Source organism: Histomonas meleagridis (genome assembly GCF_020186115.1).
Source record: "Histomonas meleagridis strain 2922-C6/04-10x chromosome Unknown scaffold_143, whole genome shotgun sequence".
NCBI lineage: Eukaryota > Parabasalia > Tritrichomonadida > Dientamoebidae > Histomonas > Histomonas meleagridis.
Window position 1 is genome coordinate 453,914 of NW_027150929.1, and position 27,032 is coordinate 480,945.

The 27,032-nt window shown below is 32.2% G+C and overlaps 11 protein-coding genes across 11 annotated transcripts; 7 read left to right on the plus strand and 4 right to left on the minus strand.

Moving 5' to 3' along the window:
* Positions 1–3,632: 3,632 nt before the first annotated feature.
* Positions 3,633–4,460, minus strand: GO595_009994 (calcium-binding protein 39-like; the record flags this gene model as incomplete). Its single annotated transcript, XM_067912624.1, has 1 exon — positions 3,633–4,460. One exon carries the CDS (start codon positions 4,458–4,460, stop codon positions 3,633–3,635), a length of 828 nt encoding a protein of 275 aa, XP_067769943.1.
* Positions 4,461–5,961: 1,501 nt separating this feature from the next.
* Positions 5,962–9,525, plus strand: GO595_009995 (Kelch motif family protein; the record flags this gene model as incomplete). The annotated part of the gene is made up of 1 exon (XM_067912625.1): positions 5,962–9,525. The coding sequence occupies one exon, from the start codon at positions 5,962–5,964 to the stop codon at positions 9,523–9,525; it is 3,564 nt and encodes a 1,187-aa protein (XP_067769944.1).
* A 488-nt stretch (positions 9,526–10,013) lies between these two features.
* GO595_009996 (uncharacterized protein) lies at positions 10,014–12,341 on the minus strand (the record flags this gene model as incomplete). The annotated part of the gene is made up of 1 exon (XM_067912626.1): positions 10,014–12,341. One exon carries the CDS (start codon positions 12,339–12,341, stop codon positions 10,014–10,016), a length of 2,328 nt encoding a protein of 775 aa, XP_067769945.1.
* A 136-nt stretch (positions 12,342–12,477) lies between these two features.
* On the plus strand, positions 12,478–13,608 carry GO595_009997 (uncharacterized protein; the record flags this gene model as incomplete). Its single annotated transcript, XM_067912628.1, has 1 exon — positions 12,478–13,608. The coding sequence occupies one exon, from the start codon at positions 12,478–12,480 to the stop codon at positions 13,606–13,608; it is 1,131 nt and encodes a 376-aa protein (XP_067769946.1).
* Positions 13,609–14,279: 671 nt separating this feature from the next.
* On the minus strand, positions 14,280–14,894 carry GO595_009998 (Bromodomain containing protein; the record flags this gene model as incomplete). Its single annotated transcript, XM_067912629.1, has 1 exon — positions 14,280–14,894. The coding sequence occupies one exon, from the start codon at positions 14,892–14,894 to the stop codon at positions 14,280–14,282; it is 615 nt and encodes a 204-aa protein (XP_067769947.1).
* Positions 14,895–15,245: 351 nt separating this feature from the next.
* GO595_009999 (40S ribosomal protein S28) lies at positions 15,246–15,446 on the minus strand (the record flags this gene model as incomplete). Its single annotated transcript, XM_067912630.1, has 1 exon — positions 15,246–15,446. The coding sequence occupies one exon, from the start codon at positions 15,444–15,446 to the stop codon at positions 15,246–15,248; it is 201 nt and encodes a 66-aa protein (XP_067769948.1).
* Positions 15,447–18,980: 3,534 nt separating this feature from the next.
* Positions 18,981–20,552, plus strand: GO595_010000 (uncharacterized protein; the record flags this gene model as incomplete). Its single annotated transcript, XM_067912631.1, has 1 exon — positions 18,981–20,552. One exon carries the CDS (start codon positions 18,981–18,983, stop codon positions 20,550–20,552), a length of 1,572 nt encoding a protein of 523 aa, XP_067769949.1.
* A 537-nt stretch (positions 20,553–21,089) lies between these two features.
* Positions 21,090–22,268, plus strand: GO595_010001 (casein kinase I; the record flags this gene model as incomplete). Its single annotated transcript, XM_067912632.1, has 1 exon — positions 21,090–22,268. One exon carries the CDS (start codon positions 21,090–21,092, stop codon positions 22,266–22,268), a length of 1,179 nt encoding a protein of 392 aa, XP_067769950.1.
* An 88-nt stretch (positions 22,269–22,356) lies between these two features.
* Positions 22,357–23,421, plus strand: GO595_010002 (tRNA pseudouridine synthase A, mitochondrial; the record flags this gene model as incomplete). The annotated part of the gene is made up of 1 exon (XM_067912633.1): positions 22,357–23,421. One exon carries the CDS (start codon positions 22,357–22,359, stop codon positions 23,419–23,421), a length of 1,065 nt encoding a protein of 354 aa, XP_067769951.1.
* A 763-nt stretch (positions 23,422–24,184) lies between these two features.
* On the plus strand, positions 24,185–24,913 carry GO595_010003 (uncharacterized protein; the record flags this gene model as incomplete). The annotated part of the gene is made up of 1 exon (XM_067912634.1): positions 24,185–24,913. The coding sequence occupies one exon, from the start codon at positions 24,185–24,187 to the stop codon at positions 24,911–24,913; it is 729 nt and encodes a 242-aa protein (XP_067769952.1).
* Positions 24,914–25,029: 116 nt separating this feature from the next.
* On the plus strand, positions 25,030–26,760 carry GO595_010004 (uncharacterized protein; the record flags this gene model as incomplete). The annotated part of the gene is made up of 1 exon (XM_067912635.1): positions 25,030–26,760. One exon carries the CDS (start codon positions 25,030–25,032, stop codon positions 26,758–26,760), a length of 1,731 nt encoding a protein of 576 aa, XP_067769953.1.
* Between the last annotated feature and the right edge of the window lie 272 nt (positions 26,761–27,032).

Here is a 27,032-nt window from a genome sequence, read left to right on the forward strand (position 1 = left end):
TTTGTACAATCACAAATTAATAGGACAATATTTGACTTCTGTTTTGATGATAAAATCAAAATTAATAGTAAAACTGTCTCCTAATTTTTCTTATTCGGGAATCACATTATATTCATCATTTTTGTAAAACAAATTGCTTTAAAAAAAAAAAAAAAAACTGGTTCAAATAATTCGGCATTAATAAACTTGTCAATTTTGACATGTCTACAAAAATCCTTCTCAATTTTCAATACTTTATAATGCCGAATTATTTGAACCAGTTTAATAATAAATTGATAATGTTGTTTTTGAAACGAATATATAATTTATGAGTAAACGAAAGCCTTGCAAGGCTACTTCACTGTAACACAAATAATTTTCAGAAATCTATAAGTTCTTTGAATTTGTTCGAAACAGGACATTTGAATGATAGAAATCACTAGTGTTTTGTGTAAAAGTGGAAATGATCGTTTTTTCCACAATTCAAAAGCTTTGAAATGGCATTTTTTGAAAACATCTATTTTTTATCATGACAGCCAAAAATGTTATTGGTATTGACCTTGGAAACTCAAACATTACTGGCTTTGTTCTCCCCAATGAAGAAATCATTCTTAAGCATATTACTGTTACTTCTCAATCTACTATAAAAACAAATGCCTGGGTATCTTTCAATACCCATCCTTTTATTGGTAATGCTGCTTATCTTAATCAAGAAAGTTACCAAAAAACAACTTTTTATAATCTCAATAAATTAATTTCACTAAAATATGCAAGCAAAGAAAGGGAAAAAATTTCACAAGATGTTCCATTTGAACTTGTTGAGGTTGATGGAAAAACAGGTATTAAAATAAATAACGGAATTTATCAACCTCTCATATTTCGTCCAGAACAATGTATTTCATTTTTGATTAATGGTTTTTTATCATTCTGTGAGGACTACAAAGAAATGCAAACACCGGTATTTTGCTTTTCTGTATTGCCATGGTGGGATATTTATCAAAGGCAATCACTTTTTGACATTGCATCAATCTCGAAAATAAGCTTAGTTAGTTTAGTCAACACTACCACATGTGCCGCAATCAAATATGCATATGATAATGAAAAAAATTTAAAAACAAACCCTGGAAAAGTTGTTTTCATTGACATTGGTGATACATCTATGAATGTTGGTGTAATAGAATATACGAATTCATCAGGAAAGTTATTAATACGTGTTTTAAGTTCTGTTTGTGATTTACGGTTTGGCGGATCCGTGTTGACAGAACTTATCCAAAAAGAATTTAAGAATAAGATTCAAGAGATGTCAGTTCTTAAACATGAAAATATTAAATTCACACCTTATTCTGATATACGCATCTACAAGGCAGCTTTAGAATCCAAAAGGAATTACTTTTCATCACCACAGTTTAAAGTTGATTTTTATTGTTTTCAAAATACATATGAATTAAATGAAAGTGGTAGTGATTTTGATAAAGTTGTTAAACCCATTGCAAATAAAATTACTGAACCAATTAAAATAGCACTTCAAAAAGCGAACACTAATGAAAATGATGTTGATAATTTTGTTATGATAGGTTCAGGAATTCGTGTTAAAGAATTTACAAACAAAATCAAAAGTTATTTAGCAGCTACTAATAACTCTGATAAATTAAAAGGTAATTATTCTCAATGTGATGATTATATTGCAAAAGGTACAACTTATGCAGCAGAAATTCTTTCTTCAAATATTCGGTTAAGTAAACGATTTGAAATCAAAGAAAAATATCAAAGATTTCGATCTGATATTGAAAATAATGAAGATATTACAATTATAGCTAAATATAATGGTAAAGAGGAAATATTATTTAAAGAAGGAGATGAAATTCCTTCAAAGAAAGAAATTATATATGAAGGAAAATCTGTTTTTGTGGAACTTATGATGAATAAAAAATGCATTGGAGTCATTCAAGCAGAAGGTGATTCGAAGAAAATCGAAATAAAACTTAATATATCACAAATGATTGAAGTCAATCAAACAAATGGAATTAATTATACACCTTATTATGGATTTAGTAAGGCAAAAATTCATGAATTCATTTCAATGGAAGACAAAATGGAAAAATATTATGAATGCATAAATAATTGTGAAGAAATTGCAAAAAAGCTTTCAACACAAGAGAAAATTAATATTATAAATAATGAAAAGTTTATGACTAATTATGAAAGAATGTTAATCCAAAAAAATAAAAATTATATTAAAAAATTTGAAGAATCCGAAAATAAAGTTAAAATTTTGGGTAAAATAAATGATTATTATTCATGCATATTGAATATAGAGAAAGAAATTGATCATATACATCAAAGAATAGAAGAAAGGAAAAATGTATTTGAATATTTAGAACAAAATGTAAATGATTTTATTGGAAATATAAATGAAATTGAATGTTTATTATGTGAAAAAATTACACCCGAAATGTCCAAAAAGTATAATGAATTTTCTGCAAAATATAAACCTTTACTGAAATGGTATTATAAAAAGAGTAATAGAGGAGAACCATTTTCAGATGAAAAAGAAAATTTATCAGATGATATAAAAAGTATTTTGATTGAAGCTAAGGAGCTTCTGGGAAAATTGAAAAAAGAAACACAAAGAATTAAAAGTGATGAAGAAAAGAAAGAGAAAAGAAAAGAAATCGAAATAGAAGAAAAAATAAGTAAAGCGGAAGATGAAATAAAAAAGAATGTAAAACTAATGGGAATAGAATTAGGGAAAACAATGGAAGAAATGAAAACGGAAATAGATCAAACAAATGTAAAATTGTTTAAAACAAAAGGAGAAATTAAAACAGAGTTAGATAAAGCAACAGCAAAAATAGGTCAAACGAAAGGAGAAATGGATAAAGCAACAGGAGAAATGAAATCAGAATTAGTTAAAGTAACAACAAAAATAAATCAAATGAAAGCAGAAATGGATAAAGCAACAGGAGAAATAAATAAAGTGAAGAGAGAAATAGAACAAACGAAAGGAGAAATGAAATCAGAGTTAGATAAAGCAACAGCAAAAATAAATCAAGCAAAAGGAGAAATGGACAAAGCAACAGGAGAAATTAACAAAGTGAAAAGAGAAATAACCAAAGAAACAAATTTAATGAAAGAAACAATAACCAAACTCCAAAATGATGTGAAAACAGACATAAATAATGAAAAGAAATCAATGAAAGAAACAATAACCAAACTCCAAAACGATGTGAAAACAGACATAAATAATGAAAAAATAGCAATGAAAAAGGCCGTCGAACAAGCAATGAAAGAAGTTAATGCATACAGAGGAAATGGAGCAACAACTGAAGAATTAAACAACATGAAAGAAAAATTGGTTCATTTAGAAGAAGAAACGGCTCATTTAAAAAAAGAATTGGATAAAACAAAAAGGAAACTGAATGAAAATATTAATAACACTGGAGTCTTGACAATTATACTGTTTTCGATAACACTATGCTCAAATATTTTCTTATTGTATCTATTAAAACCAAATTTCCTTCAAAAAAAATAAATAGCAACACTTCGAACCATAATAAACACTAAAAAATGTTTAAATTTTTTTAGGAATATTTATCTTAACTCAATCTTTTGATATTTCAGATTTTATTTATAAAATTATTTCGCAATGAAATTTACCTCATTTTAATTGTCTGTATCTGTACAATCAAATGCTCTTTTTCATTCTCTAGTTCCTGATCAGGATTGTTCTGCACCAATTCGTGGATATATTCGATTAACTTATCTGCATTTGCACGAAGTATCTTCAAAACTGTTTCCGGTTTATGTTCATATACAACAAATAGCTTAAACACATGAAAAGCTTCCAACGAAATGTTGTGGTATGATGACGACATCAGTTTCATGATTTTGATGAGATTTTGCTCATTTGATAAATATGCATTTCTGAAGCTTTCATACTCAGAAATGATCTCCCCAATGAGCTTAAGGCTTTGGCGGCACGCTGCGTAATTTGTCTCATCAAGAGAGTTGTGAAGTCGATCAATTATATTTTGTGAATTGTTCTGTAAAAAATCTTTGGCTTGCGGCGCTTTTAATATAAGTTCCCGGAAAGTTGCAAATGAATCAGCTGAAACATCAAAATGTGAAACTGAAAAAAATGAAAATAATGTATCTAAGCTTTCCTTAGTTAGAAGTTGGGATGCAAGGACTTTATGCTTAACACATAAGCGAAGCATTTCGCCTGCACAAACAGCAAGTTCTGGATGTCGATAAAAGTCAATTAAAATTTGCAATGTTTTCGGATTTTTTTGAATCCAGTCAACAAGAGGATATTCAGATCCTGTTTGTTGCGTGATTGACCCAGTAAATATGATTGTGAATTGTTTTCTTTCTTCAACAGGTAATAATATCATACATTTTAATCCCAACGTTATAAATTTTGTGTGTGTAATTTCAACCACAAGCTGTAATGCGCGTGCGCTGGCTTCATCACCTTCCATCTTTTTATAGAGTATTTCAGTCATTCTTGAAAAATTTTTGTTGATAATTTTCAAAAGCTCAGTATTTCTTACTTCTGTTTGCTGCTGAGTTCGAAATTCTTTTAATGCTGTAATTGCTTTCGAGACAATCACAGAAGGACGCATTTTCCTGAACAAATTCATGATTTAAGGTTAAAGACCGTTAATCAAGACACTTTTTGTAATCAATGAACAAATCTTTACCAAACACGAAGCTATGAAATGATTGTGAAAAGGAACATTGCTTTAGCAATCATGCATAATCATGTTTTTGTTGTAGTTCTGATATTGATTGAAATATCATGAAAAAATTTTGGAATTTTATAATCTCAAAAAACAATCAGGAAATTAGCCCAGTGTTTGTAAGTAACTAAGGATGGGCATTTTTATGATTGAAATGTGTAATGATTAATTTGGCAATAGATATTTGATTTTTCATTTAATATAATGAAACAAACATTATCAAAATGGTAGAAATTGGTTATGGTAGGGAAAGCAAAAGTTAAGAAAGTGTTAGCTGGAATAAAATAATTTTTTGCCAAGTCGAGGTTGTTTATTGTAAAAAATGCCACATTGTGTCAGATTGGAGAACAAGTTGAGCAGCACAAGCCGTCGTCGTAGGGCGATAGTGCAAAATGTTCCAGGATGGTGAGTACAATTTAAAGGGGTTCTAAAGAAGAGATCGAAGGCCTTCTACGTAACCCCTTTGTTATTTTCGCGCATTGAAGGTCTATTCCTGAGATGATAAAATAGCACACTTTGCACATCGTATCGGTTTTTTGTATGCACTCTCGATTTAAGACGATCAGTTTCAACAGAAATTGTTGTTTTAAAAAATACGATAAGTGTTCAACTTTCTTTTTAGCTTTTTTCATTATATGCGCGAACGTTGTCTTACGTTAACACTCAATGATAAAAACCGGTAAATATTTGTGAATTCTTATTGATTGCTCTAAACCGCAAATGCATTGGTTGTACTTCTTTATCACTTTCTTGACTAGGATTTCATGTATTGACTGATGATCCTGAAATATTTGTATATATAATGAAGTTTTTATTTGATATTTTTAAAGCCATTACTTCAAAATGTTGAATCAAATCAGTATGATGAATTGAGGAACACCATCCAGTTAGCTTATCATGTCTGGAACATCTTCGTTCAATTTTGAGAGGATTACATTTGTTTCAATTGTCCACTATCACAATCTTTTTTTTTGTAATGATATTTGGTCGCAATCAATTCAAAAATTTATGCATAAATTTTGGGGCGGCTTTCGTTGTTTTGTTTAAATGACCGTTTAAAAATTCAGAAAAAATTTCATTTGCTTCAAATTATATTGAAAAAGTTTGTCAAAGGAAACATTAACAAAAGTAGTCATCCACTATGCAACAAGAATGTGTATGCATTACAAAACTTAAATCTTCAACTATTACCTATAACGTGGATGCAATTACAGACAAAACAGTTGAAGAACTAAATAAAATGTTAATTAGTTCGGGTCAAAAAACAGAATCAGAGATCTTGTCGATTTCAACTCCAGAGTATCGAATGGGTCTTCCGATGAGTGCCAAACCTCTTGAATTATTCCCACAACTTGTGAAAGATAAGAAGCCTAAGAAGTACGAACATCCTGATTACTTTATTGCAATAGCAGACAAAACGGAAAAAGATAAAGTCTTCTATTATGTGGACGCAATTGTTCAAGAAGGGAGCGAAGTGCCTTATTGGGAACTCCAAATAATTCCACAAGATTTTGCAAATAAAACTGTTTCGGATTTACTCGAATACATGAGTCAAAACTTCCCATATGATCATGATCAAGGAAGTGAATCATTATTATGTGATGGGAAAACAATTACCAATGGTTCTGCTCAAGATATTCTTGAAGATATGAAAAAGCATAGATATGCATTTAAATGCACTTTATCAGATTCAGCCATTAAGAAGTTGGGTCTGCGCAGCCAAATTGTTCAAGAAGTCATTTCAACAGAAAAAACATACATTGAAGGATTAAATGAACTGATTACATTTTGGAAGCCCAACTTAATTTCAGAGAAGATTTTAAACGAGGAAGAAGCCCTCTTTGTTTTCCGTGACTTTTCCAACATTGTTCCATGCCATGCAAATTTCCTAGCAGAAATAGAAAAAAGAGGCGATTCCATTACTGCAACTCTTTCTGATGTATTTTTAGACTTCAGTGCTTTCTTCAAAGTCTCCAATCTTTACATTTCCAATTATGCAAATATCATTCAAATTATCCAACAAAAATGCAAAGATAACTCTGTCAATGAGAAACTTAAAAAGCTTCAATTTTCAACGCCAAGTAATTCCAATCGTGATATTTTTTCATATCTTATCACGCCAGTTCAAAGGATGCCTCGTTACATCCTTTTCATTCGTGAGCTTATCAAGCACACGCCAGATGGTCATCCAGACAAGCGTATGCTAGAATATGCAGCAGATCAAGTTCAACAAGTTACTCAACAAATTGATGAGTCCACCCAAAAATCCGAAAGTATGGCAAAGTTAGTATCCATACGTAATAACCTTACCAACAAATACGATCTCATTATTCCAACTCGAATTTATATTCGAGAAGCCAAAGTTAACGTTCTCAAGCCCGTTAACGGTCCCGGAATTTTTTATATGTTCAATGATATTCTTTTCTTAACAACAATTGAACGTAAAGGTGAAACATATATCTTTGATAAGAAAATCGAAGAGTTTCGATATTGGGATGGGATGCCAACTAATGATTGTATTACATTTATCTCTAAGCCAGTCTCTAAATCATTCTTTTCATCATCTAAGAAACAAGAAATTACAATATCATTTACAGATATGGGTGAGAAATCAGTGTTCTTAAGTAATGTTGAACAATATCAAATTAAAACACTAGAAAACAAAAATGCTAATGAAATATTCTTATTCCAAAATAATGCAATTAAGAATCCATTCCCTTCTGTATATCTAAATGATTTTGTGATATGTAATCAAGTTGCTTATTCTTATGGTGGTAAAGTTAACGGTGCTCCTTCTTCCATTACAAGTATTTATAAGATATCAATGGGTACTTCTGCTAATATTAATAATGGGGCACCCGGAGAACGTTTCGGTCATACGTTAACGGTCGTGGATAACAAAATTTATTTGTTCGGTGGATCAAATGGCAGTGAATATTTCAATGATTTATGGTCGTTCGATACAACAACGAATAATAACCGTTGGGAAAAGGAAAACTGTGAAGACCCTCCTGAAGCTAGAGTAGGTCATACAGCTGTTTATTATGATGGGAAACTATTTGTATTTGGTGGACGTAATAAGAAAAAAGGAGTACTTAATGATGTAGCTGTATATACATTTTCAAATGAAAGATGGACTACACTTACGTTACCACAGACACCTAAAGGCAGATATTATCATTCTGCATCAGTATTTAGTTCAATAATGATTATCTTTGGTGGCAAAGAAAGAGGTCTTTTAAATGATATTGCATTATTTGATCTATCAAAGCTTATGTGGCTTCCATCGCCAAAAGTTAACTTCGTTGACAAGAGCAAGACTGAGCTTACACCAAGATATGGCCATCGAGCGATATTTGTAGGTGGCTGGGTAATAATATTAGGCGGGCAAACCAACAAATCATCCACTCCAGTGCATCCAATAGCATTAAATGTATGTAACTATTGGAAATCCAAGTTTTCCGAACCAATTGATGTATATCATTTCATCACAGGTGGTAACGATCCATCATCGTTGTTCCACTTCGGATATGCACATGAGTCAGGTTCGCATTTCCTTGTGTACGGCGGCCGTGACATAGAGACAAAGATTGGCACATGCTCATTATTCATTGTCGTGCCACCAGAGATCATCACATCTCAAATCAGCGAAGAGTTTGAGAAGACAACGTCGCGCAAGGCAAAGACTGAAGCGCTCTCCACAATGATAAAGGAAATGCCAACAGTGTCAACGCAAGAAGCTCCGAACAAACCAGTCGCGCCCGCGCTCGCTAAGGCCATGGGCAAGAACTTGCGAAACACAAAGACAATGGGCTCGATCGGACCTGCACGAAAAGAACCAATGCAACAAGCGAAGCCCAGTGAACAAGAGCAAGAGAAGGAAAAGGAGAAGGAGCAGCCGCAGACAATGCAACTCAAGCCAGCAGCTGCTACTACTACTACTACTACTACTTCTCCGCCTGCATCGAATCAGCCAAAGGTAATCGCGCCACCTCCAAAGCCTGTCTTCTCACGAGCTTCGCCAGCGACGCAGGGACTGCCAAAGGCTGTGCTGGCAAAGACACAGCTACCGCAAAAGACAGAGCCAGCGCAGGCACCACAGCTAAAGAAGACAACACCAGCACCAGTAGTGCAAGCAAAGACAACAGCGCCACCTGCAAAGCCAACACCAGCGCCAGCAGTACAGCCAAAGCCAGTGCCAGCAGCACAGCTACAGAAGACAACAGCGCCAGCTGCAAAGCCAGCACCAGTAGTGCAAGCAAAAACAACAGCGCCAGCTGCAAAGCCAGCGCCAGCAGTACAGCCAAAGCCAGTGCCAACAATGCAAGCAAAGACACCAGCGCCAGCAGCACAGCCAAAGCCTGCTCCAGCACCAGCGCCAGCGGCATCAGCGCAGCCAGCAGAGTACGACGAGGACGCTTTCATCAAGGAGCTCAATCTTGACGTCTCGCGCGTGCTTGCTTTCCAGAAGAAGATACTCTCGCGCAACCTCAAGAAGCTGTACGACTTGGTACTTGCGAACGCAGATCTTGAGCGCCGTGTTAGCGAGTCCAAGGCGGCGAGCGACGGCGCTGATGTTGCGCTCCCCGACGTTTTTATTAAGGTGAAGGACAAGCGCACGAACAAGTGCCTGATATACAGCACAGCGGAGGTGAAAACGTTTGCAGAACTCGAGGGTCAGGTGACGAAAGCACTCAGAAGGAAGCCGCGGCTGGCAGCGGGAAGTACGACAGTGACTGCGAGTAACTACAACACAATTGTCGGCGGTAACACAGAATTCCATATCACATTTAATGCATTCTAAACAGTAATTTTTGATTCTGATAACTCGTGAAATGTCTTAAGATTTAAGTGCGAATCGTTTGCATTTTTGTGGTTCACAAGCCAAAGGCAGATTGCGGTGGCTGTGACGGGATTTGCTGAAGGATGTGTTGCTTGTGTCCATCAAAGGCGTGTGCTGCTGCTTGGTGATTAATTCAGCTTTGTATAGAACCCATTTGGCATATTATAATATTTTTTATATCATTAATCCTTCATCTATAGCACAAGAAAGTAATAACAACTAAACTATTATAATTTCAGGTTGTGTATCTATTGCCATCATTATTGTCATAACACTTGTTATTCTCAACCATATCAACCATATCAAATATTGAAGTTGATCCATTTGCAAATGGTTTTAAAGAAGAAAATTTTAAAACAAATATGGCAAAAGAAACATTTACTCAATAAAAACTATTTTATAATTTTTTTTCATTTCAAAAATATATAAATCCACAAATTGAAAAACATTTACTTAAGACAGCTCATCAAAAACTCAATGTTCTTTGTTGGTCTTGACACAAACTTAACGTACTCTGTCAGGTGGGGGTCCGATACATAAAAAGTGACAAATTCTTTCTCTCCTTTGTCGTTTTCTGTGATTATCCACAAATAATCATCTTCTGTGGTACAAACGACACCTTCTTTGTCTTCTACTAACACTCCATCACCTTGTAAGAATGGGGTTTCATTCATTGATGAAATTAATGGATTTGATATTATTTCAAGTTGACTCGTTACAAATTTCAACCCATCACATCTAATGTCATAGCTCCTTCTTAAAAGGTGCATCTTTTCTTTTTGGAATGGAACAATTTCACCATTAATTTCGGCAAATGCTTCGCCATCAATAAATCCGATAATGGTTGCATATCCATCCTGAGAAACGCACAAGTCGCCTGGCAAACAATCAGCTGCCTTTGAGCAAGAGATACTTACATCATAACTTTTCTCTTTAACGGTTCTCTTTACTCCAGGCATAACCGTTGTCAAAACCGTCAACTCATTTAACGGCGCCAAAACGGGCTCGCTATCGAACTCCTCCGATAAGAAAACCGCCGAATCGCCCACAAACGATAGGACGACACCTTTTTTATCGTTATATAAAACAGTGTCATAACAATACACATTATTTTTTGAGATAATTTCCAATATATCTTTTTGACTAAAGAATTGGTAACCATTAAAAAGTGTTTTTCCGATTAAAAGAGGTCCGAATTTAGCCATTATTTCGACAGGCATATTTAAGTTGGCATAAAAAGGAGCATCGATTAGTTGCGCTGGATAAAGAACGTTTTGTATTTCGATCATTTTCACGTTTCTCTTTGTTTTAGTTAGTTTATACTTTGTAAATATTTCGAATATATTTAATTCATCTGATAAAACATGATTCGGGTCATCCCTTAAAGCTAATGAATTATTAGCAACACCGAGTACTTCGTATTCTTTACCTGCTTTATCGACAACGACTTCGCCCGTATCTAATCCGAATGCTTGAAGCGCGTCGCCGCCATCGGGCATAACTTTGCTTTCGCATTTGACTCCAATGTAATTTTTCCGTGTCAAAAATGTCAAACTTGTTTCTCGTATTTGTTTTATTGTTTTGTCTTTTTCAAACAAAACAATACATTTAGAAGAGTCCTTTCCGATATATATACATTCATCTTTTTTCTCATATAATAATAAATCACCAGGTAAATGATTAGAGACAAATGAAAATAATGGAGATCGAGTAAGCTTGATGTTGCCCCATGTAATCTCGCGTTCATTTGTCGTAGTTTGGATTATACCCATCGCTAACATTCCTGGATGTAATAATGGCGGAGAATTCACTAAGACTATGGAATGAAAACATCCACAGCGAACAAAAACTGCTTTCCCTTCAATAAGATTCGATTTCGTAGGTATTAACTTGTCACTAGTCTCATCACAAAGTAAGCGGCCATCTTCATCAGAAGCACCACATGAATAAACTGAGCCATCAGATGATATAAAGATGGTGTGCGCATCCCCCATGTCGATTTCTGTGATCTTAACATTACGTAAAGCTTCAACTACTTTGAATTCGTTAAGTTTCTGAATAGTTCCATGACCTGTACGACCTGATCCACCTGCGCCATACGTCATTGTTAACCCATCAGTCGTTATAATCGCTGCGTGGTCATTGTATGCAAAGACACGGAGAACATGGACGCCGTTTAAACTTTTGATGGGTGTAAATTCATCATCAGTTTTGACAATACTACCAATTCCATATGCTACGCCATCAACAGTGACTGCAAGTGCAAAGCCTGAGCCACCCGCGACGTCATAGGCTGGTGACGGTAATACATATTTGGTGGTCTCTCCATCATCTCGGATTTTATAAACAATGCCTTTGTTGTCGATGGCATAACTACATGAAACACTAGATGAAACATAGATCCCGGGATTATCTAATATGATTTTTCGTGGTTTACCATTGATACATCGGGAATTAGTAATGTAAACATCTCCATTTTGAGCTAAAAAAGTGGTGCACTTGTCCCCACAATGTGCCCAAGAAAGTGGTATATCTGCAAAGTTATCAATTATAGTTGGATGAATATCATCTTTCCTTTTTGATAAGCCGAATTGAAAATCACTGTTGTCACCCCATCCAATGGCTGTTCCATTATTATATATTACGACATTATGCCTCCATCCAACAGCTAGACATTTAATGTCATTAAAATTCATATCTACGGGTGGTAATGGTTTTTTAGAATTATCATTTCTCCCGAGCCTATAAGAAGAATTTGCACCTGCTGATAGAAGCATAAAAAAATGGCAAAACCGCGATATGGGGTGGCCTGTATAAATGTTCGGACAAAGTTTATCAGTTTTCATTCCCCAAAAAATAAAGTAATCGAATTTAGAAAAAAACGTTAAATTATCAGCACTTTTCGATAATCACATGGATCAATATGAAAATGAATCAGAATCAGAAATTGAATTTGAAGATGATTTTATTGATGACTCTTATTCAGATAGCTTCCAATTTGGTAGCTTAGAAGAGAATGACTTAGAAGATAATGCTTATGACAAAACAATACCAAAGAAAAAAATTATAGGGCCCCCTCTGAACTTAACAAATCAGCCAAAGACAGAAACAAATCAACTATACTCAGTGTTATTTCACATTTTAAATGATTGTCAGATGTTAATTTCAAGAAATAGGTCCTCTCTTCCATTTTCAATTTCTGCTGAAATTGAAAACTTAAAAGATTCAAATATTTATTTCAGCGATGGTAAGATTAAGCATAAAAAGTTTAATGATGATATGGATTGTAGCAATCTCAAAAAAGCATCTGATGTTCAATCACTTCTTAAGTACATCAATTTCGTTTATGATATAGTTCAAAAATCACTTCCTCCTATTGTTCAATCAGCCAGCAAACTTCTTAAAGATCCATTAGTACGTCAACATAAAACACTTGCTAAAATCAAGCAACGAATCAATGAACTCCAAAAAGAAAACAAAGAACTATCTGTTCAAACACGACATACAGCAAATCGTCTTGTTCAAATGTCATCTCCCGATTCACCCAAAACCACTAGTTATAGCACAGGTAAATCTGATGTTATGGTACAACAACAACGCCTTAAACACGCATTAGCGCGCGTCGACAGCCTAAAAGAACAAAACGAATCAACCGCCGCATCAAATTCAGAACTAAAGGATCAACTTTTGATAGAAACCGAAAGAAAACGTTCGGGAAATTCATCGCCAAAAATCCCTCAAAATATTGCACTTTTGCAAAAGAAAATTGCTGAAATTACAGCAAATTTGGATCAAGGCGAAGAAGAAAATGAAACAGCAATGGCACAAAGAAGAGTTTCCCTTTCAAGGATGAATAAATCAACAAAAAAATTAATGGAAGAAATTAACATATTGGAAGAAAAGTTGGCAGAAACTGAAAATAAAATTAGAATAATGACACAAGGAAAAGCTGTAAAGGAGAAAAAAGTAGTTCAGCAACAGCAACAAATAAAACAAACAAAAGGATCAAAGATTCCCGTTCAAAGGCATTCACCAATTAAATAAATTTATTTTATTTTAAAAAATAAAAATTGTATTTGTTTTAATCGTTTTAGTAGTCAAATATCCGTATCGTCCAAAAAATGAGTTTGCAAAGGTTAGTCATTGCATTTGTAAATTGATGATTTCATCAAAGATGACACCAAAGAGGAGCTATTGGAATTCGTGGGCTTGGAAGGCTTTTTAGAATTGCTGATGATAATAATGGCGATAAATCAATCGATCTTCACAACGAAAAACTAAAATTACTGAGCGGAATTGGTGCTTGATATAACTGAAATTAACGAACTTTCATTTATACTGATTCGTTGGTAGAAATGGAAAATTTCGTCTGACGAACTTCTTTATTATTTTGTTCCAATGGTGCTACTCGAATCGGGTGGGTAAAGGAAGCTTTTAGCTCTCTTGATAAGAATGGAAATTGTTGAAAATCTCAAACTTCTCCATCTCGATCAACAACTAAAATCACGTCAAGAGGCTGGGAGTTCTCATGCAGAAGTTATTTTCGACAATCTTGTTAAACGTTTGATAAATATGGTAATAAGGAAATAATGTTGCAAGAATTCCTTGATTACTATCATGAAATCATTCCAAACATTGACCACGATAAAACATTTGTTATGTTAATCAAAAATGGGGGCTTGACTAAAAAAAAATTAATACTAATTATAGATAATTTATTCCGGATATTTTTCTCCTCTTTTTTCAAGAGCTGTTTTCATGTATTCACGCAATGCATATATTGTTGGAAGATTAATTTTTGTTACGTCAAGTGATATTTCAGTTGTGCCAGGATCTATCTCTGGTTGCATTTCATCAATTATTTTGAGCATTTCAGTTTGATCATCAAGAGTCATCATCTCTGATGCAGCAATGAATAGCTGAATTTCTTTGTCTGTTAACACTGGCATGTTCTGTCTCATTGTATGAGCTGCTCCAAGTGAAGATGCATATTGTTTAACTTTGGCTGGTGGTTGTCCCATTAAATCATAAACACGTGAACGGAGACGATATACTTCGCTGCGCCATGTAGGAAGTGATAAAACGTCAATTTCCCTTCGGAATTTTGAGAATAAGTGTCTGCATTCACTTGCAATTGTTACAGTATATTGCTGTTGTTCATAATATTCAGCATTTTCCCACACTGCCTCGATGTCGTCTGTCCATTCACGAACTGTTTTGTATTGATTTTTTTTAAGTTTTGATATAACATCTGGTAAAATAGGGAGATTTATATATGGATCATCAAGCTGCAACCTCTCCTTAAATATTTGTGTCATTGGGTGCTTCATTAATCTATTCATAATATCCAACGCAATTTTTCTTGCTTTTTCATCCATTGATAAAATTAAACGGTTTCTTCATGTTTGCGAGAAAATTTCATTTCTATCTCAACTTGGAGAATTCTCCAATTAAACTAATCTGGCATATTAAACATTCATGACTTCACAAGGCATTTGTTAATCAGGCAAATTTGAACCTTTAAAATTGATATCAATTTATTTTAGAGATAAAAAATAACTAAATAAATACAGCGAATGCGACACGCTTGTATACTGTAATCAAAACTATGTAATGTGTTTGAGAAAAATATATATAAAATTAAATTTCAAGAAATAAAATTTCATTTATTTAATGTAAATTTAGCGAAGACGACGAGCTTCACGTTCGGTTTCAAGGAGAGAAAGAATATCGCCTTTCCTAACTGGTCCTTTGACATTACGAATAAGTGAACGTTGGGTATCATCAAGGAACTCAACTTTAACTTGTGTAACACCACCACGGCTACCTGTACGGCCAATAATTTCCTTGACAACAGCTAATTTGACTTGGACTTCTTCCATTTGGAGAAAAGGAAGACCAAGCACAACCGTAATCCATTGAATTTTTCTGTCGGCAAAACTCACTCAAAATATTTTTCACCAATATACAATAATGTATTTTTTTCATGTTCTATTTCGAGATTAAAGATTACGTTAAGAATGTTGTTAATTATATGAATACATTAGGTGTGAGAAAATATTGATTTGAAATTTAAAAAATTGAAAATTGTTGTTGAAACATCCACAGCTTATTTACATATTATTATACGAAATATTCTTGAAGGAAAAATTCGATTTAAACTTCAAATCTCTCGTAGTAGCATTCGAAAACAAATTGAAGAAAATCATAAATCGCCGATTCTACTTGTTATTTTCAAAAATAATGATTTTTGAAATTTCATTCGCAATTTCTATAAACATGAATTTTTTCATAAAAAATTGGTAGTTTAGAAAACTTTTAAACAAAATATGTTTATATTTTAACTTTTGAAAATATTTACAACATCTCAAGATAACAGCAAAAGAAAATGATTTTTGACCATGTTCTATTGACTGTCATTTTCATTTCTACTTTCACGTTTCAATCTATTTTAATGGTAGTATATAATCAAAACAAAAAATAAAAGCAATTTTGATGTTTACCAAGTAAAAACTTTTTAGATCATGTGGAAACAACCTAATTCTTGTAAATGAAGATTCGATATTAGGATTCTTTATATATTCATTTCAAAAAATCATTGAAATCAGTTTCATACAATAATAACAATACCAACAGTCACACCAACTCCAATATAAATTTGTGTTTTGTCGTGATTTTTTGATATGCTGTTTTCAGGATGATAAAAATAAGATGCATAATATTCTGAATATATATTATACGATATATAATCATAAAATAGAATTGATGTTTGGATATGTGTATATATTGATTTAATTTTTGTAAGAATAAATGAATTTAAATAAGAACTATAAATAATTAATGATTATGTAAATAAACCCAATAATAAAATATCCGCAAAAAATAAAAATATTGATATTAAAAACAAATCTTATTGTTTAGTTTTAAATAATAAAATATCATTATTTTGTATTTCTTTAAATTTTTTCTTTCTACCATATTATTTCTCAAAAATTTCATTAAATTATATAATTAACACAACATGCAGTTAAAAATCGACAATTTTTAATAGATAAAATATTATTCTTAATTTTTACGAGATTGTAGCTCGATACCAAATTCACTATATAGTTTTGTAGTACTAAAATCATATCCACTTCTTATATTGAAAGTTATGTATCTATATAATAATCATCAAATGTTCCCAATGTACTTGTTTCTGACTTTTTATCTCTAAGTTTTTTATTTAAATTATATAAAGCAATAGAAAATATAAATTGAAATATTGATAAAAATCCGAAGAAAATTGGAATTGCAAATTCATGAAATGAGTTTACATAAATTTTATACAAGAAAGCAAAAATGAACCCAATCAAAGTACCAATTTGTGCAATTCCAAATATAGTTCCATATGAATTACACCCAAAAAAATCAAAAATTATTGCAGGAAGCTGACTTGCTCCTACACCATATGAAACACTTACTAAAATCATTTCTGTATATACCACATTTTCCCCCATCCCAGAACGGAAAAAAGTTGTCCCGAGTGATGGAAATATACCTAATATGCACCATATAATACAAAATACTTTTATTCTATTGAAACCATAAGCTTTTAGGATGTCGATAAAAATTGAGAATATTAGCGAAGATATAAAAGAAGTTATAAAAAAATGTAAACTCCATCGAAAAATTTTTATAATTGCACCATATCCCAAAAACATGATCACAACTATATCAAGGTATATATAAGAAATAAATGCTTGAGATGAACAAATAAACATTCCGAATGTAAAGATATAAAAACTTCCTTTTTTTAATAAGGAAAAAATGGATTTATATTCATATTGAGAAGATTCTGTTTGATGAGATTCATCTAAATTTTTATAGGCAAGCCATGATAAAAACGGTAATATCAAGGTTACCAAGCAAACTGTTGACCCAATAACTTTAAGACTAAAATTACAACACCCATATTGTAAATAAACACAACTATCATATTTCGAAGCAGCATAATAAATATTATAAAAAATAATATATGAAAGTGGAAGTGAACCAGAAATAAAAGATATACTAGTTCTTTGGATTTGCATAGGAGATTTTGAAAGAATTATTTTATTACACGCAGTTAGAATAGCTGAACAACCAAAAGCCATTGTAAGTGATGATATAATCAACATTATTATGGACGTTCTTATGAAATAAATAAATATGCTTGGAATAATTATTAAAAAAATTGAAATAAAAATTGTTGTTGTTGAACCAAATTTATCAATGAATATACCTTGAGGTAATACAAAAAATAATAAAGAAAATATTCCAAAATATGTTAAGAAAGCAGTTCTTGAAGAAGAATAAAGATATATATAGTCATAAATAAAATTGGAGTGTGCAGCTATACCCCATGATACAATTGAAATTAATGTTAGAGATATTATTACAAATATCCATTTAGATATTAATGTTATGGTAAACATCATTAAATATGATGATAAGATTTTTTTAATTGAATATATCGTACACATTTACAATGCAATACAGAAAATCATCATTTGTTTTTATATTTAATTTTGTGATTTTTTTTTTCGTTTTTCTATTGAAACAATATTTATTTAATCAATAAAAAAGTTTTTATAATCAAGAATAGTTATTATTTTTCCTTAGAAAAAAAACATGAAACTTTATCAAAAACTTTAACTAATATTTTTATTATACATCATTAAAACATAAGAAATCTAAAAAATATTTTAAAGATGGTTTCCTCCTAAAAATTAAATGTTTTTGAAAAGTTTGCCTTATCATTTCAAACATTTAAATGAAGATGTTTTATCCAAGAAGCTTCCATTCATTTTCATTTCCTTTTTTTTTAATGTTAACCGTCATGCCATCCAATTTTGAATGCAATTTTCAGAGGCACACGGTCATGAAATATATTTAAATATCTTGAAAAAAGTGCCGATATTTAACAGAAGTCAGAAGCAATGAGTCTTTCAATCGATGAAGCGATTGAAAAGATGAGAAAAATATATAATGAATTAAAAATTCATTCCATTTTAAATTCATCTAGTATTCTTCCAAACGTAGAAAAACAAATCCATGAATGTCAAGTTCAAATTCTATACCTTTCGAGAATAGCCACTGTTCTTCCATTCGCATGTTCCAGGAAAGCACAGAGGTTTTGCACATTTCGAAGAAATGAAATATTACAGGCTATAGGTCAACCTTTAGACGAAATATTTTTTCATTTCAATACAACTGATTCCCAAGCAATTTCCAGTCATATATCTTATGTATTTAATCATCCCGAAGGTTTTGCAAACAAGCTAAAGGAATATTTGCAAACCAAGAAGCATAACATATATGCTTTTTCGTCAGTAACATTTCCATCCTTCTTTTGTAACTTTTCATCCTTTGAGTTTTGTTGCAATGCAGGGTCTATGCTTCTAGAATTTATGCGAATTTGCAATAATAGTTCATATATATATCAATTAGTAGAACCATTTCTTCTTTCCCAATATTCTTATTTCGATGCCTTTTGGTATGATTTTAGCAAGCGTGTCACTGATTTAATCACCTTAACACAAATTCAAGTATTTAAATTTCTAGCCGAAACTGTTCAGAGCACATTAGGACTCATTGGCCTTCCATTCCGAAGTGTTATTCTTTCCATATCACAACTTAAACCCATATCCACATCTACCACATTTTTATTTCGAGTATTAATCTATAAGCCATCTAAATTATTTCTACGTCATTCACCATTTTTCACCAATTTCCGACCCAAAGATACTGTCATTAACATTATAAAACGGTTTAGTCGTGAGCCATTAACTGAGACTATTCATATTATTAATTCTTTTAATGGCGCACGTGAAACTCCTATTGATACCATACCAAATCTAATTGATGATGCACATATGGTACATTTGCCATTACTTGTTTCCGATTATGATGCCATTGAATATTCCAAAATTGTTTTCTCTCCGAATTCATTAAAAAAGATGTTTGTAGATTATACGAAAGATGATAACGAACGTAAGAAAACGATTTTCTCACCGTTTCAAATCGAATTCTTTGCTAATCGATCATATTTAGCTAAATCACCGGATAATAACACAATACCCAAAATCTCTGTAGACTTTGTGTTAAGTCTCTTTAAAGAAGATCAAATCAAAGCACTTGAATCTGAATGGCAAGCATCATCATATCATTTCCCATATTCCAATTACAAATCCAAAGAATCCGAACTTTATTCATTATATAAATCATGTGTTGAAATGAACCAAAAAATTGACGACTTAAATCAAGCTATAGGTTTAACATGTCAATTAAAGTTAATGAAGAGTTATAAGTCATCACTTGAGCGACATAACTTTTTAATAATTTCATACTTCTTAAAGAAGTTCGAGACAAGTCAAAACAACATCATTAAAGGTGCTAAATATGTACGAGATGAACTTCGAAATTTATTAACGATTAAAGGTAATAATTCATATCTAATGATTCCTTATATGATACATGTCTTAAACCAATTTAATTGTAACTTATCCATTTGGATAAAGCCCGAAATTACAGATCGTTACTATGAATTAATCGAAAATAAAATGTCGACAAAATACGTCGAATCTTTATCGTTCGTGATGAACGCAAATTACGTTCCATTGTTGTCGAATTTGGTGTTCGACGCTGACTTAAGACTTGGAGATAGAATGACATTACTTTTGGAGTACTTGAGAATGAGTAAGCTGTTCTTGGAAAACGTGAATTGGGAAAAAACAGCTTCGAATCGTTTCGAGTTCCATAGCTTCTTGTTGGTGGCGTCGCAAAATGGTCTGTTGCTGGAAACAATTTTGATGTTGGAAAATTTGGTATTCCAAAATTTGTTGTTCACAAAGAACTTCGATTGTCAAATTAGAGAAATGTGGTGCGTGTTGGTGCAGTCTTTATGGCATACAATTGAGGATGACGCTGAGTTGATGAAAATGTGCGGATCAATTCGAGTGAGATGAGAAAAAATTCTCAAACATTTGTTTGATAAAATTCATTTATTATGTTCGAAATTTAGTTTTACGTTTTGCGTGAAACTTTCGATAATTCTGTGATTTGTACGTTAGTCATCATTCAAAATTCTTATCGTAAATGTTAAAAAATTCGTTTTTTCGAGTAATTTGTTATTACTTTAGAATAAAGTATGAGCAATAAATTAATGGTTGTTAACGCATTAATTTAATAATATAAGTATAAAATATTCTTTTGAAATCTTTAAATATATTTTCTTTTTTTTTTGAAGAAGATTAAAATTGTTCAAGAAATTTCTTTACTAAAAAAAAATAAAAATTGTATGTTTCCTTGTACATTGAATTTAAAAGGATCTCAATAATCTAAATACTAATCATCGATGTTTGATAAAAAACTATTGATCTTTAATGGATTTTTGTAAAAACCTAAATCTTAATGTTTTTATTCTGAATAAGTGTTTTTAGTTTCATAAACTTCACGCTGTTAATTGAAGTTTTTCTTCCTTCATTTTGTGAACGTTTAAATTAATGGAGCTTCTCGTTGGAGCAAAGTATCGCTTAAAAAAGAGAATTGGTTTTGGAAGTTTTGGCGAGATATATTCTGGTGAAAACATTACAACACACGAAGAAGTTGCCATTAAACTCGAATCTAAAAATACTAAACCACAACAATTAGGAATTGAAGCCAAGATATATACAATTCTTGCAGGTGGTGTAGGCATTCCATCCATAAAGTGGTATGGAACCGAAGGTGACTACAATGTATTAGTTATGGAGTTACTTGGTACATCACTTGAAGATTTATTTATACAATGTCGAAGAAAGTTTTCACTTAAAACAGTTCTTATGATTGCTGACCAAATGCTAGCTCGTATTCAATACTTTCATCAAAAGGGTCTTATTCATCGTGACATCAAACCAGATAATTTTATGATTGGTCTTAATAACAAATCAAACGAAATTTTTATTATCGATTATGGCCTTTCAAAAAAGTTTAGAGACCCAAGAACACACCAACATATTCCATATAAAGAAGGTAAATCATTAACAGGAACGGCCAGATACTCATCCATCAACACACATATGGGAATTGAACAAAGTAGACGCGATGATCTTGAGTCCGTTGCATATGTATTGATTTATCTTTTAAAAGGTATTCTTCCGTGGCAAGGAATTCGGCCCGAAGACAAAAAGCAGCGATTTGAAATGATAATGGAAAAGAAGTTATCAGTTCCAATCGATGTATTATGTTCTGATCTTCCATCGGAATTTGTAGTCTTTCTATCTGAGGTTAAGAAACTTGATTTTCAAGAAGAGCCTAATTATAATTCATATCGACAAATGTTTCGTTTGTTATTTATTAGAGAAGGATTTACTTATGATTACCAATATGATTGGGAAATTAGAAGAAGAGTTTTAGCAAATGTTCCAAGTAATTTCGGAAGTAATAATATAAAAAAAGATGTTGATAACAAAATTGATCAAGGTTCGAATAATCAAATACAAGCATTGCCACCAATAAAAAAATCTCCAAAGAAAAAGAAAAAAATTCAACAAGGATTAGGAATACAAGCTCACGTACCAATCGTAAATGGACCAAAAAAATTATCTAGAATAAATCCTCAAATGAGAACATTTGATAGATTATATACAAAAAGATATGAAAGGTTATCAGGGAACATAACAAGATGGAAGTCTTCAAAATAAGAAATTCATTTAATTGTAAAGTTTTCAATATTATAAACGGTCATGAAAAGTGAAACAGTCAATAATTTAACATAACAGTCAAATTGCAATGGGCGGGTTCCTGAGTTCCAACAACGAAACTTCAGATCAAAAAGAATCAAGCGTACAAACAAGTGCGCCTTTGCCTACATCTAGTACACCAATAGCTCTTTTATATTCTTATATTGGAACGGGTTTTCATGGATTACAATATTGCGAAGATCATCTTGCAATTGAAAATTTCCTTTTTGACGCATTAATTCGTGCACACCTTTTGCCAGCTGATGCAGCTACCAATAGAGGTTCCTCTCATTGGAATGAAGCATCTAGAACCGATTCTGGTGTTCATGCCGCTGCTCAAGTTGTGTCTTTTAATGTTTTCAATCCAAAAGGAAATAAGATTAAAAACCTTCCTAACTTGATTAATTCAAATATGGCCCAAAATTCGCCAATACATGTATGGGCAGTAATATCATGTAATAGAACATTTAATGCACAAAAGTTTGCCGATGCTCGAAATTACCTTTACTTAATGCCATTCAGCGCTCTTCATGAACAAACTGATGAACATTTAGAAATGCTCAGAAAAGATTGCTTACCTCTTTTCGAAGGAACTAAGAACTTCCACAATTATACAAAGCGAGTTACACCACAGTCAAGGACTGCTCTCAGAACCATATTAGAATTTTCAGTTTCAGATCCATTTCCAATCAATGGGGAAATGTTTATACTTTGGAAAATATATGGGAAGAGTTTTATGATGAACCAAATTCGCAAGATGCTTGCAACAGTTTTATCATATTCACATCAATTAATCACACTTGATCAACTTAAGATTACATTTACAGAAGAAAGATGGGCACTCCCAAAAATACCTGGTGATGGCTTGCTTCTTGATAAGGTTGAATACACGGCAATCAGGGACAAGCTCGGGAGCATGAGGGACCACGAGATGAAGGATCCGGAATTCAATACGTATCGTCCGGTAATTGAAAAGTGGAAAACGACCGTTTTGTATCCGCACATCGCAGAACAAATGACATCAAACGAAATATTCGACAAATGGGTCAAATATGTTCTTTTCCAATTCCCACCTTTGCCTCAATCTGATCCAAGGGCTCAGCATCATAGATAAATTAAAATATTTTGTTTATATCAATTTTACAATTTAAAGAAAAAATTATCATAAATTGTGCAAACACTTAATTTATTGTTTAAAGATTCATAATATTTCTCTTAATTGAAATGACATTATTTCAGTAATTAATAAATTACACAAGCTTGTGTTACACAAATTCGTATCGTTAGATTCGGTTAGTTAGTTATCCGAATGGTAAAAAGTAAAACATTTATTATTCCAAATTCAGTCACTTTAATTATGGATAATTCATTTGCTTGTCTTAATAATTTAATTACAATTTTAATTGGAGGAAATGTTAATTATTCTTCCACCAACACTAATATTCACACAAAGTAATACATATACCAAAATAAAAAGCTAAAACAAAAAGAACAAAATATAGATGCTTATGAAGAAAATATAATTAGTACTATCACTAGCATTAGTGAAATAGATAATACTTTTTCAGTAGGAATCAATAAATCAAATATTTAAGAAAGTCCATTTGCAGAAGGTTTCAAATATGGAAAATTCATAAATCACATATATAATAAATATTTTCGTCAATCCAATAATTTTTTCATTTATAAATTTATAAGAATTAAAAATGACGTACAATGTATAAGATTTAAACAAAAACATGATTAAAACACTCCCATTCATAAAACCAAAGCACTTTAGCAAAATTACATTTGAAATAACTTTTTGTGAGTACGATAGAAACTATCGGAGAGTTTTCGACGGTTATAAATGATGCTGAAAAGTGGCAGTCCACACTATGCTCAGTCCTGTTACACCATCACTTCCAAACACATCATATATAGATAAGTTTCTTTCTGCTGTCAAGTCACATCTTAGTTCCGTCAAAAAAGCGAAAAATGATATAAAGAAAATGTTTTCATCAGTTCTTCTAGTTTATTCAAAAGATGCTCCTGAATTTCTCCAACCCCTTTATCAAAAACTTAAAGAGTTCGGTAATACTATTGTTCAAGCATTTCAAGAATTTGATTCAAGTGTCTCACCACTAATTCAAGCTACAAATGAAATTATCCAACAAAGAGAAGAGCTAGAAAAAGCACTAAGCGCATACAGAAAGGAAATTATAAATGTAAGAGCAGAGGAAACACCAGAAAACATTAAAAAAGAAGGAGATGCACTCCAGAATTTCATACAAAAATTGGTTAAATTTAACACTGATTCCAATGCTCTTGTGCCCTGTTTTAAGAGCTTCTATATTGCAGCCTGTGCACAACTCGAAAGCAATTTATCGAGATTAAAATTCTTTTTCCAGAACGAAGCAGAGAAACGCTATGAGAGTTCTGCTGAAGAAAAAGAAATCGGGAAACTAATTGAAGAGTTAAATGACGAAATAACGAGCAAAGTTACCGAAAATCAGCAAAATGAGCCTGCTGAAAATGATAAAAAAAATGAAAGTATTGAAAAGACCGAAAATATTGAAGAAGAGGATCATAAAGAAGATGAAAAAAATGTGGAACAAAAAGAGTAGAACAACTTAATGATAAAATTTATATGGAATAATTCCGTTTTTTTGTGACATTTTTTCCATTGAATTTTGCGCGGCTTTTTAACGTGCGATTGTAAACGGTTTTTCTGTTAGTTTCCATGAGTCAGAAAGAAGACAACGATTCCACAAAGATTAAAGATGATATTTTATCTGACTTCGAATCTTCTAGTTCTTCAGATGGAAAAAAGAAAAAAACAGCTGAAAAGGAAAAAAATGATTCAAATCTGAATGAAAAAAAAGAAAATAAAAATGAAGAAATAGCTAAAACAAAGAATAACAGCTCTGACTCTAGTGATAACAACCAAGCTGAATTAGAAAATTCAATATTTAGTGATAATGAAGATCACAAACCTAAAGAGAAAGAAGACACTAGCAAAGAAGAAACAAAAATCGAAAAGCCTGAAGAAAAAGAACCAGATAAAATAGAAATTCAACCTTTAATTATAAACAAAACAGATTCAATTAACAAAGAAAAAACAACTAATTCAAGTAGGAAAAAAGGGTCAGAGCCCGCCACGCCTAAAGAAAAAGAACCTTCCAAAAGCAGTAGCTCAAGCCCAAGTTCTAAATCATCAAACAAATCCAATGGAAACAAAGACTATACAATAGAGAAATCGAAAAACGACAAAATTGAATTAATACGAATACCCAAACAAGACAACAGTTCTGATTCACGTCAACTTAATCGCATCAAATCTCCATCAAGCAACAAAACCAGTCCAATTCACAAGAACAGACAAAAAGAATCTCCAAGCAAATCATCACCTCGCAACATAAGAACGTCAAATTCCAAGCGAAAAGAGCTAACTCCTCCATTATCGCCATCATCGACTTCATCATCTGCGTCATATTCCTCATCCGAAAGTATCTACGAATACACTAAGAAAGAACTTGAAGATGCACTTTCGTTAATGCTTAAGCGGAAGAGTCTTCCACCATATGAAATGCGTCCGTCACTAATAAACTATGCGCGTAAGCTTAGTACGCAAAAACTTTTAGAAGAAGAATATGACGAAGCGTCTGAACTTGATATGGCCATTGACATCCTTTATTCGAGTATCCAACATGACAACAATGAAAGCGACATGCAAAATGCATCAAACATATTACAGCAACGCCTTGATAATGCTAAATCACGCGAGAAGCAATTACGCGAAAAATGGGACGAAGTCATACAACAGAACATGGAAGAAGCCGACGAAAAAATCGACGAGTTAAAAAAGCGTCACAAAGAAGAAATCGAAGAGTTCGAGAAAGAATGGTCTAAGCCAGAAGTAATGAATCGATTTAACAAGCCATCATCGGAACTTTTGCAAATTCGAAAGCAACAAAAGTCTTTAGCTTTGATTCATGATTTTACTCGTGCTAAACAAATGAAAATCGAAGCTGAAGCTTTAGAAAGAAAAGAAACTTCGATTGCAACAAAAAAATTTAGGGAGTCAATGAAAAGTTCATTTGAACAATTACTTGAAACACAAAAGAATGAACTTTCTTGTTTGATGATGAGCATTGAAAACCAAAGAGCGATTTTGGAGACATATAAAAATAGCGAATTGGAAACGGCAGCTGCAACTGTGAAACAAATCGAGGCGAAATTGAATCAGTCGAAATCAGCTAAAAAACCTGTCGTGTTCGTCCCAAGAGTGCAACAAAGATCGCAAGTATCACAATCACAGAATGCGGCTGTGACTGGTGTCATATCACAGAGAACGAGATCGAGATTGGCGAAATATAGAAAGTCTTCGGATAAGGTAAGACTAACATTGCCTAATCAGGACATAAAGGCAATTATGAATTCGGTGTCATCTTCGAGAAAAAGAAAGAATTAAGTGAAAAAAATAGTAAAATGTAAAATAAAGTTTTAGTTTTATGTTTTATTTAAAAAATGTTTTGTTTCATAAATCAAGGGAAGAAATAGTAAATAAAGATAAATGATGATCCAAACACTAAAAATATCAATGAAGAAACAACAATTTGAAGTATTACAATTTCCTTTACATAAAAATGAAAGAAAAAAATATGCAAAACATATAAAGACGTCGTGAAAAACTATCTACTTTGATAAGAATGTCATTCATAGAAGCTTTTTTTCAACCTATAA